We start from the raw sequence: 10961 nt of genomic DNA, 5'->3' as shown, positions 1-10961 counted from the left end.
AAATAAATAACAGTTGAGGAAAAGCTCGCTCTAAATTCTGAAAAGCAAAACTGCTGCCCCCTTTCCAGCTCCTGAATTACTCAGCGTTTAATTTGTTGGAGATGGGACTACAGTTCCCATTCTCCCCAGCGCCACTGAAGGGAGGACAAGGATTTTGGAAAATCTGCCCTAATAAGCAGGCATATACATAGAATGAAGGCTACTGCTAAGCTTGTAAGCCGCCCTGAGTCTTCGGAGAAGGGCGGGATATAAATGGAATTAATATAATAATATAATATATATATAAATCATCTGAGAGGAGGATCCCGACTTTCCAAAGCTTTGCTGTCTTTCTGCTTTCTTCCCGAGTTGAATTGCTGTCTGATCTCCATTGAAGGCAACCCTCCCTCGCCTTACGACCACAATTGAGCCCGAACTTGATGTTGTTAAGTGAGAAATCTGTTCAGGGAGCCTTGCCCCGTTTTGCCACTTTCCTTGACGCGTTTTTTAAAAAGGAATCGCTGCAGTTGCTAAATTAGTGACGCGGTTGTTAAGTGAATCCTTTTTGCCGTGGACTTGGCTTGTCACAAGGTTGTACAAGGTGATCACCTGATCCCGGGACACTGCAACTGTCATAAATGTGAGTCGGTTGCCAAGCCTACGAATGTAAACCACCTGACCATGGGGATGCTGGTTAAGTGTGAAAAAAAACCGTCATAAGTTACTTTTGCTGGTCACAAGACCCATTGTTTCAATGCTGCTGTAACTTCAAATAGTCACTAAGAGAACTATTGTAAGTTGAGAACTAGCTGTACACTGTACAGCAGGGGGTCTCCAACCTTGGCAACTTTAAGACTTGAGGACTTCAACTCCCAGAATTCCTCAGCCAGCAAAGCAAGGCTGGCTGAGGAATTCTGGGAGTTAAAGTCCACAAGTCTTAAAAGTTGCCAAGGTTGGAGACCCCTGCTCTACAGCTAGTCCTTGACTTACAACCATTTGTTTAATGACCATTCAAAGCTCAACAACACCGGGAAAAAATGACTTTATGGCCACTTGTCATTTTTGCAACCGTCGCAGCATCGGTCATGTGATTAAAATTCAGGCGCTTGGCAACTGATTTATGACGGTTGCAGTGTCCCAGGATCACGTGATCACCATTTCTAACTTTCCCAGAAGGTTTCCGACGAGCAAAGTCAACTGCATGAATCACTTAACAACTGCAGTGGTGTGCTTAAGAATTGTGACCCCCTCCCCAAAAAAAGGTTGTAAAACCGGGCAAAACTCACTTAACAGCTGCTTTGCTCAGCAGTGAAAATTTGTGGCTCAAGTGTGGTCGTAAGGCGAGAAAGTACCTTGATGAACTTCAAAATGTAACCAGGTTGGGAACAGGGTCTCTTGACCTCGGTGAGCCTGGGGACAACTTTCATTCTCTTGGACGAGTGCCCGACCCTGTCGTCAAAGCGGGACTCCAACTAAATTGTACAATGTTTGTGACTCCTGGCATCGGCTTAGATTATTCTCTTTGAGTTTCCAAGGAAAGATTTTTGGATGTGGCTTGCCCTTGGCCAGATAGCGTGACTGTTCCCGAGTCATCCAGCTGGCCTTATGGCTAAGGCAGGACTAGAACTCCCAGTCTTCCATAGGTTCTCCTGCTTGAGCAGGGGGCTGGACTAGAAGACCTCCAAGGTCCCTTCCAGCTTCTATTCTATTCTATTCTATTCTATTCTATTCTATTCTATTCTATTCTATTCTATTCTATTCTATTCTATTCTATTCTATTCTATTCTATTCTATTCTATTCCTTTCCATTACATTCCTTATTCTATTCTATTCTATCCTACTATTCTCTATTCTATTCTATTCTATTCTATTCTATTCTATTCTATTCTATTCTATTCTATTCTATTCTATTCTATTCTATTCTATTCTATTCCTTATTCTATTCTATTCTATTCTATTCTATTCTATTCTATTCTATTCTATTCTATTCTATTCTATTCTATTCTATTCTATTCTATTCTATTCTATTCCTTTCCATTACATTCCTTATTCTATTCTATTCTATCCTACTATTCTCTATTCTATTCTATTCTATTCTATTCTATTCTATTCTATTCTATTCTATTCTATTCTATTCTATTCTATTCTATTCTATTCTATTCCCTATTCTATTCTATTCTATTCTATTCCTTATTCTATTCTATTCTATTCTATTCTATTCTATTCTATTCTATTCTATTCTATTCTATTCTATTCTATTCTATTCTATTCTATTCTATTCTATTCTATTCCTTATTCTATTCTATTCTATTCTATTCTATTCTATTCTATTCTATTCTATTCTATTCTATTCTATTCCCTATTCTATTCTATTCTATTCTATTCTATTCTATTCTATTCTATTCTATTCTATTCTATTCTATTCTATTCTATTGTATTCTATTCTATTCTATTCTATTCTATTCCTTATTCGATTCTATTCTATTCTATTCTATTCTATTCTATCCCCAAAATTTTGCCTTCCTCCCATTCCCAGCCCATAAATGAGGCAGGTTTAAATTGTTATTTTTTATATTCTCCCTTTTATTCTGACATACAAGTAATCCTCGACTTACAACTTGTGACCATTTAGTGACCATTCAAAGTTATAACGGCTCTGAAAAAAGTTACTTACCACCGGTTTTTACACTTAACAACCATTGCAGCATCCCCCATGGTCATGTGATCAAAATTCAGACATTTGGCAACTGGCACGTATTTATGACGGTTTCAGTGTCCCGGGGGGGGAGGGGTTTGTATCCCCATTTGTGACCTTCTGACCAGCAAAGTCAATGGGGGAAGCCAGATTCACTTAACAACCGTGTGACTAACTTAACAACTGCAGCGATTCACTTTAACAACTGTGGCAAGAAAAGTCGTAAAATGGGGCAGAATTCACTTAGCCGATGTCTTGCTTGGCAACAGGAATTTCGGGCTGAGTTCTGGACTACTTGTAATCCGATGGTAACCCCAGGATGTGTTAAATCTGTTTGGGAGGTCTTTAATAAACCAAAACAAGAAACAAAAGGCCAAAGCAAATGTTGCCTGAACCCAGAATGTTATACTACGAAGCCCATGTTGCAGACATAACAATGCAACGATATAAGCAACGGATGGAAACTAGTCAAGGAGAGAAGCAACCTAGAACTAAGGAGAAACTTCCTGACAGTTAGAACAATTAACCAGTGGAACAACCTGCCTCCAGAATCTGTGAATGCTCCAACACTGGAAGTTTTTAAGAAGAGACTGGACAGCCATTTGCCTGAAATGGTATAGGGCAGGGGTCTTCAAACTTGGCCCTTTTATGACTTGTGGACTTCAACTCCCAGAATTCCTCAGCCAGGCACACTGACTGAGTAATTCTGGGAGTTGAAGTCCACAAGTCATAAAAGGGCCAAGTTTGAAGACCCCTGGTATAGGGTTTCCTGCCTTAGCAGGGGGTTGGACTAGATGACCTCCAAGGTCCCTTCCAACTTCTTCTTCTTCTTCTTCTTCTTCTTCTTCTTCTTCTTCTTCTTCTTCTTCTTCTTCTTCTTCTTCCTCTTCTTCCTCTTCTTCCTCTTTTTCTTCTTCTTCTTCTTCTTCTTCTTCCTCTTCTTCCTCTTTTTTTCTTCTTCTTCTTCTTCTTCTTCTTCTTCTTCTTATTATTATTATTATTATTATTATTATTATTATTATTATTCGGAAAGCAGGAAAAACCCCACGTGGTTTTTTTTTTTGCTGCCTGCAAATTCCCAGTGTCTCTTCCAGATGTTAACTGCAGCAGCCTTTTCAGGGTTGTTGTTGTTTTTTTCTTCCCCTTTTATTTCTTCTTCTGGAAATTTGCAATAAGGGTTAAATCCTGCAAGTCAGCTGCCTAGAGAAGCTATTAAAAAAAAAAGAAGGAACGAGGGTCTACTGTGAAGTCATTTCCTGTGCCTTGTTTTCTTAGGGTGGGGTGGGGTGGGGAAGGAAAATCGGGGAATTTGATGGAGGGGGGAAGGGGGGGGGGCTGAAGATTTATTGGGAGGAGGCTGGCCAGAGCAGTGTGCTGACATTGCTCTGCAAAACCTAAGATCTGCACTCAACAACCATAAGCGGCAGCCCCGTTCCAGGTCTTTTTTTTTAAAGAGTTGGGTGGGCTTTTTGCTCCAGGCTGCAAGTGGGAACCCTTTGCAGATGAGTCAAAGCAGATTCAGCCCCGAAATGCTTTTTGTCTTGGATCTTTCTAGGGCTGGGAAAGGCTGGAGATGAGACAGGCTGGGTCTGAGGGGAGCGAGACAGCTGGGCTGCCAAAAAAAGGGGGAAAAAAGTTCCAGCCTGCAGATCAGCAAAGCCATCCTGAGATTGTTCTTTTGACTCTGCCCTCCTGGTCGCCTGGAGGTTGGCATCCTAAATCTGGTAGACCTAGAAATAAATCCTATCGGCTTTTCCCTTTCTAAGAGTCTCCCGGAGGAGGAGATGGATTCAGGGGCTGCAGAGCTGGACAGGTGCTGTAGGCATCGTAGTGCCAGGTAAGCGCAGAGTTTTTTCAAGTTGGGTGGACTTCAGCTCCCAGAATTCCCCAGCCAGCATGGAGAGTAGAGGTCCACATGCAAACGGGCTGGAGAGCTCTGGAAATTGGAAGTCCACCCGTCTTAAGGTTGCCAGGGTTGGGAAATATTGTTTGAGTGGCGTCCTGCTTTGCAGATCCAGCATTGCATTACGGTGTCAAATGCGTCGATTAACCTGAATAATTAATGAGGTTAATTAACCGTAAATAATTAAGGCTCAGGGACGCGGTGGCTCTGGGGGTTAGGACGCTGAGCTTGTCGATCAGAAGGTCGGCAGTTTGGCGGGTCGAATCCCGAGTGCCGCGTAACAGAATGAGCGCCTGTTACTCGTCCCAGCTTCTGCCAACCTAGCAGTTCGAAAGCACGTAAAAATGCAAGTAGAAAAATAGGGACCACTACGGTGGGAAGGTAACAGCTTTCCGTGCGCTTTTGGTGTCTAGTCATGTCGGCCACATGGCCACGGAGATGTCCTCGGACAAGCGGCTTTGAAACGGAGATGAGTACCGGCCCCTAGAGTCGGAAACGACTAGCACGCATGTGCGGGGGAACCTTTACCTTTACCTTTAATTAAGGCTCTTTCTAATACTCTGCCTTCTACAGCTGGCTTATGCCAGGCGAGAGGGCAGGTCACAATGGTTCACTAATTAACTTTTACCTTTAAGGTTTGGATAGACGTGCTTTAAAAATCATCAATAAAAACATGTTGGTTTAGTTTGGCAACTGAGCCCCATGGTCTCTAAACCAGAGCTTGTGGCTTAAACTTAATAACTGTGTGAATCTGGACAGTTTTGCACTCGGGTCAGAAGCACCCAAGCGTTTCCAGGTTGAAAGGATTAGCCGGTGACATCTCCATTCCTTGGGGATGTCCAGTTGGAGGCACCTTTCATGGCCCTGGCAAGAGGTGGACGAGAGCCCAACCCCCACCCCATGGCAGTTCTTAGGTCTTGAACATGGACTTGCTAACCTCCTGTCCAGCATTCCAGCTGCTTGAGCCACTGTGCCCTATCTGGACAGTTATAGTTAATCCAGTAAACCATAGCTAAGCAAACTGGTTTAGCACAAAGATAGGCAAGTTTTATTATCCACTAAACCATAGTTAAGCAAACTGGTTTAGCACAAAGATAGGCATGTTTTATTATCCACTAAGCCATAGTTAAGCAAACTGGTTTAGCCCAAAGGTTGGCAAGTTTTATTATCCACTAAACCATAGTTAAGCAAACTGGTTTAGTACAAAGGTGGGTAAGTTTTATTATCCAGTAAACCATAGTTAAGCAAACTGGTTTAGTACAAAGGTAGGCAAGTTTTATTATCCAGTAAACCATAGTTAAGCAAACTGGTTTAGTACAAAGGTGGGTAAGTTGTATTATCCAGTAAACCATAGTTAAGCCAATTGGTTTAGCACAAAAGTGGGTAAGTTGTATTATCCAGTAAATCATAGTTAAGCAAACTGGTTTAGTACAAAAGTTATTAACTATTATCCAGTAAACCATAATTAAGCAAACTGGTTTAGCACAAAGGTGGGTAAGATTTATTATCCAGTAAACCATAGTTAAGCAAACTGGTTTAGCACAAAGGTGAGTGTTCTATTATCCACTAAACCATAGTTAAGCAAGCTGGTTTAGTACAAAAGTCAGTAACTTTCATTATCCAGTAAACTATAGTTAAGCAAATGGTTTAGCGCAAAGGTAGGTAATGTTTATTCCTCCGGTTGTTGTTGAATTACAACTCCCAGAATTCCTAGAAAACGTGGCTAGCAATGTGGGCATGCTTAGGGGTTATTCAGCAGTATCTGGAACAGTGTCTCTCAACCCCTAGCAACTTTTAAGACATGTGGATTTCAGCTGCCAGGATTCCCCAACCAGACGTCTACATATCTTAAAGTTGTCAGGGTGTTGAGAAACACTGATCTGGAGGAATTCAGATGACCCTGAATCATGCCAGTCAGCATGCTGGCTGAGGAATTCTGGGAGTTGAAGTCCGCATACCTTAAAGTTGCTAAGGTTGAGAAACACGGGCCTAGTGGCTGAGAATAGTCGCCTAGCATCGACTCTTGCCTTGCATGATTAACTGGGTCTTCTTTCTTCCCATCCTCCCACAGGAGGACTGCGGGGGAGAAAAAAAAGTAGATGGAAGCACACAGGGTCTCTCCGGAAGTTAAAACCGAAGAGACAGAAGCACCCCGAAGGATTCCAGATGACTCAGAAAGACAGCAGGAAAGGAAAATGGCTGCGGCCGAAAAGCAGAGGAACGTATCCATCGCCAGCGAAGAGGCTGGCCGGGTGATCCCAGCCGAGCCACAAATAGCAAGGGGGAAGAGACAGAATGAATGCCACACGTGCGGGAAAGGTTTTTGTTCCAAATCTCGCCTCAAAGTCCACCAGAGGATCCACACGGAGAGACGGCCTTATCAATGCCAGGAGTGCGGCAAGGGCTTCCGGCAGAGCGGCCACCTGTCCCAGCATCAAAGGATGCACACCGGAGAGAGGCGCTACCAATGTTTGGAGTGTGGGAAAAGTTTTAGCCAGAGCACCTACTTCATCTTGCACAAGATCACCCACACGGGAGAAAAACCTTTCACTTGTCTGGAGTGCGGAAAGAGTTTCAGCCACAGCCGGAAGCTGGCTGTACATCGCGCCATCCACACGGGCGAGAGGCCGTACAAATGTGTGGAGTGTGGGCAGAGTTTCAGCCAAAGCACCCACCTGACTTCCCACCACAGGATCCACACCGGAGAGAAGCCGTATCGGTGCGCCGAGTGTGGGAAGTGCTTCAATCAGAGCGCTCACTTGTCTCTGCACCGGCGGATCCACACGGGAGAAAAACCCTACCGGTGTCTCGAATGCGGGAAGTCTTTCAGCCAGAGCCCACACTTGACTTTACACCAGAGAATCCACACCCAGGAGAAAACCTATAAGTGCTCTGAGTGCGGGAAAGGCTTCCATCGGAGCGATCACCTGATCTCTCATCAGAGAAGTCACACCGGGGAAAAACCGTATCGCTGTTCCGAGTGCGGGAAGAGTTTCAGCCGAAGCTCGATCCTGCATAAACATCAGAGAATCCACAAAGATGGAGGATCCTCCGTCTGAAGTTTTCTCAAAGCTGAACGTGATGGGGAGATCTTTTGAGGGTTTTGAAGATTCCTTGACTGCTTGTGGTCTAGTGCAGGGGTAGGCAACCTTGGCTCTTTTATGACTCGTGGAATTCAACTCCCAGAATTCCTGAGCCAGCATGGCTCAGCTTGGAAACCTCTCCCTTTCCCCTCAGCATGGCCGGCTCAGGAATTCTGGGAGTTGAGGTCCACGAGTCATAAAGCGGCCTAGGCCAGGGGTAGGCAACCTTGGCTCTTTTATGACTCGTGGACTTCAACTCCCAGAATTCCTGAGCCAGCATGGCTCAGCTTTGAAACCTCTCCCTTTTCCCCTCAGCATGGCTACCTCAGGAATGCTGGGAGTTGAAGTCCACGAGTCATAAAAGAGCCAAGGTTTGCGTACCCCTGGTCTAGTGCCTAGCTAACCTTTAGACCAGGGGTCTCCAAACTTGACAACTTTAAGACTTGTAGACTTCATCTCCCAAAATTCCACAGCCAGGCATGGGAATTCTGGGAATTGAAGTCCACAAGACTTAAAGGTTGCCAAGTTTGGAGACCCCTGCTTTTTAGACGGTAGACTAAACTTAGGAGTGTTTGGGGAATGTTACTTCATAATAAGCATGGCTAGGAGCGTAATGAAGTTGGATAAATTGATGCAAAATATGGGTTAAATGTGGAAATAAGGTGAGGAACGGAAATTGTAATAAAGCAGTTTGGAAAAATACCAATGTTTCCTCCTTAGTTGCCAACTGGCGGGCATCATCTCCAGCAATTCATCTGTACCAGGTACTTTTTGAATTTGTCAACTATTAAGATGTGTGCTGTTCAACTCCCAGAATTCCACAGGCAGGCATGGAAATTCTGGGAGCTGAAGTCCAAACATCTTAAAAGTTGCCAAGTTTAGTTTATACCCAGAGCGCCATGTGGGCAGTTTAGGGAACTTTTGAAGTCTAGGAAGCAAATCAAGCTGGAATGAATATAGAAAAGGAACTATGTATTGGGAGAAAGGAAATTTTTAAAAAATGGAACATGGGAAATAAAAAGCACATTGGGGAGTATATCCCTTAATAGCCCATTGAGAGGCTGATGCTTAAAACAGTGGAGCACTCCAGAACTAAACTGTGAGTCAATGGTCAATGTCAGCATGTCGGAATCCTTAAGATTTTTCGGCTGAAATTTTCATTTTAATTGCAGTTGGGCCATGCCCCAATTTTGGGTAGGGGGAGCATTTTATAGATACACTTTTAACTCGTTTCTGATTTTGCAAGCATACATTTCTCTGTGCGCCGTTGTTAGAGAAGCAGTCCCTGTGGATTTTATCCGCTAGAGTCAGGAGTAGGCAATCTTGGCTCTTTTACGACTCATGGACTTCAACTCCCAGAATTCCTGAGCCAGCATAGCTGGCTCAGGAATTCTGGGAGTTGAAGTCCATGAGTCGTAAAAGAGCCAAGGTTGCCTACCCCCTGCCAACTATAAAAGATGGTGCTCATCTCTATTTCAAAGCCATTGAGCCAGCGCTGGAGATATTTCAGGGATCATGTGGAGCACTGTTACCTTCCCACAGAAGTGGTACCTATTGATCTACTCGCATTTGAAATGCTTTCGAATTGTTAGGTTGGCAGGAGTTGGGGCAGGGATGGCAGCTCACCCTGTCATGTGGCACTCGGGTCTTGAAGCTGGGCTGCCCAACTTTCCGGCTGACAAGCCCAGCGTCTTAACTGCTGAGCCACTGCACTGGCCCTTGTTAGGGAAGACTCCAGAGAAAATTGTGGACAGCAAAAACAACAACAACAAACAAATGGATCATCAAACAAATCAAGCCAGAGTTTTCATTAGACGTGCAAATGAGAGCCCGTTTGGCTCAGTGGTGAAGGCACTAGGCTAGGAACTAGGACAAGTGGTACGGGTACCACCTGTGGGACATTGGCACCTGGCAGGTGGTACGTGATCATACTAGAAAAGTGGTGGGGGGGAGGGGAATGGCAGCACCGCACAAGCCTGAGCGAGAGACGGCTGGAGCTGCAGGGCTGTCAGGGCTCAGTGGAAGCGCCAGGATCAGCACCAGGTTCCAGCTGGAGCTCGGCGCTGATCCTGGCGCTTCTGAGCCCAGAAGAAGCGCCGATCAGAAGGAATGTTGCAGCATCTCCAGGGTCTTGTGATTTACATTCAGATGTTTGGCAACTGATTCATATTTATGACGGTCACAGTGTCCCAAGGTCACGTGAAGTGACCAAAACCTGCTGCCACCACCCAGCAGACGGGGGGAATAAAAACCAAACACCCCCCACCCCACCCCCCGCTGCCAATCCTCAACAGAAATGCTCACAACAATGAAAACCTCGGACAGGAGGAAGAGCGCCGCCGGGCGGGCAGGCAGGCGTCTTGCTCGGCTGTGGCTTGGGGGGCACTTTTTCCAGTGCCATTCGAACAGTCAGTAAGCGAATGGTTGTAAGTCGAGGACTACCTGTACTTCATCACTTTTTTCCTTTTTGGGGGGGAGGGGGTCATCAAGTTTTTGACACCTTGCTAGGCAACTGGTGGTACTCGGATGTTGCCAGATCCTAAAAGTGGTACAATGGGTGAAAAGGTTGAAAAGCCCTGAACTAGGAGACTGTGAATTCTAGTCCCGCCTTAGGCATGGACGTTGGCTGGATGACTTTGGGCCAATCACCAGGAGATTGTGAATTCTAGTCCCGCCTTAGGCATGGACGTTGGCTGGATGACTTTGGGCCAATCACCAGGAGACTGGGTTCTAGACCTTCCTTAGGCGTGGACGTTGGCTGGATTATTTTGGGCCAATCACCAGGAGATTGTGAATTCTAGTCCCGCGCCTAGCTGGATGACATTCAGCCAGTCCCTCCCACTCAGTCCAAACCACCTCACAGGATTGTTGTGGGAAAAATGGGATGAGAGAGGAGTATTGTATATACGCTTCCTTGAGTTATTTATAAATAATAAGAAAAGCAGGATATTAATAAATTAAGGGTCTTTTCCAGAGTAGCATGCACATAAATATGCAAACATCTTTAGGACTTAGAGTATTATATCCAATCTTTTTAAATTTCTGAGATGTGCATAGGAATGTGTGCACTTGGGGGGCATGGGCCCTGCATACTGATGACGTTGGAAAGGTTACGGATTGCAAACAATAGGTTTAAAGATTGGATTTAGGACTGGACTACAGACGTGGAGGGCAAGCAAGTCTCAAACGGAAAGATTCGTATGTCCTGGGGGAAAAAAATAGGATAAAGAAGCAAACCTGGATGGAGAGGAAGATAATCAAGGCCAAGATGGATGACAAGGCAGAAGGATTTCGACATACG

The 10961-nt window shown here is 44.7% G+C and overlaps 1 protein-coding gene across 1 annotated transcript; it reads left to right on the top strand.

Annotated features, from left to right (window-relative positions):
• Positions 1-1198: 1198 nt before the first annotated feature.
• Positions 1199-8343, top strand: LOC308663649 (uncharacterized protein). The gene is made up of 2 exons (XM_081320230.1): positions 1199-4511; positions 6649-8343. Exon 2 carries the CDS (start codon positions 6677-6679, stop codon positions 7634-7636), a length of 960 nt encoding a protein of 319 aa, XP_081176356.1. The 5' UTR covers positions 1199-4511; positions 6649-6676; the 3' UTR covers positions 7637-8343.
• Positions 8344-10961: the final 2618 nt, after the last annotated feature.

The sequence above is a fragment of the Vipera berus genome (genome assembly GCF_964194415.1).
Source record: "Vipera berus genome assembly, chromosome: 2".
NCBI classification, from domain to species: domain Eukaryota; kingdom Metazoa; phylum Chordata; class Lepidosauria; order Squamata; family Viperidae; genus Vipera; species Vipera berus.
Note: the sequence above shows the minus strand (reverse complement) of the source record. Positions and strands in the feature narration are given on the sequence as shown.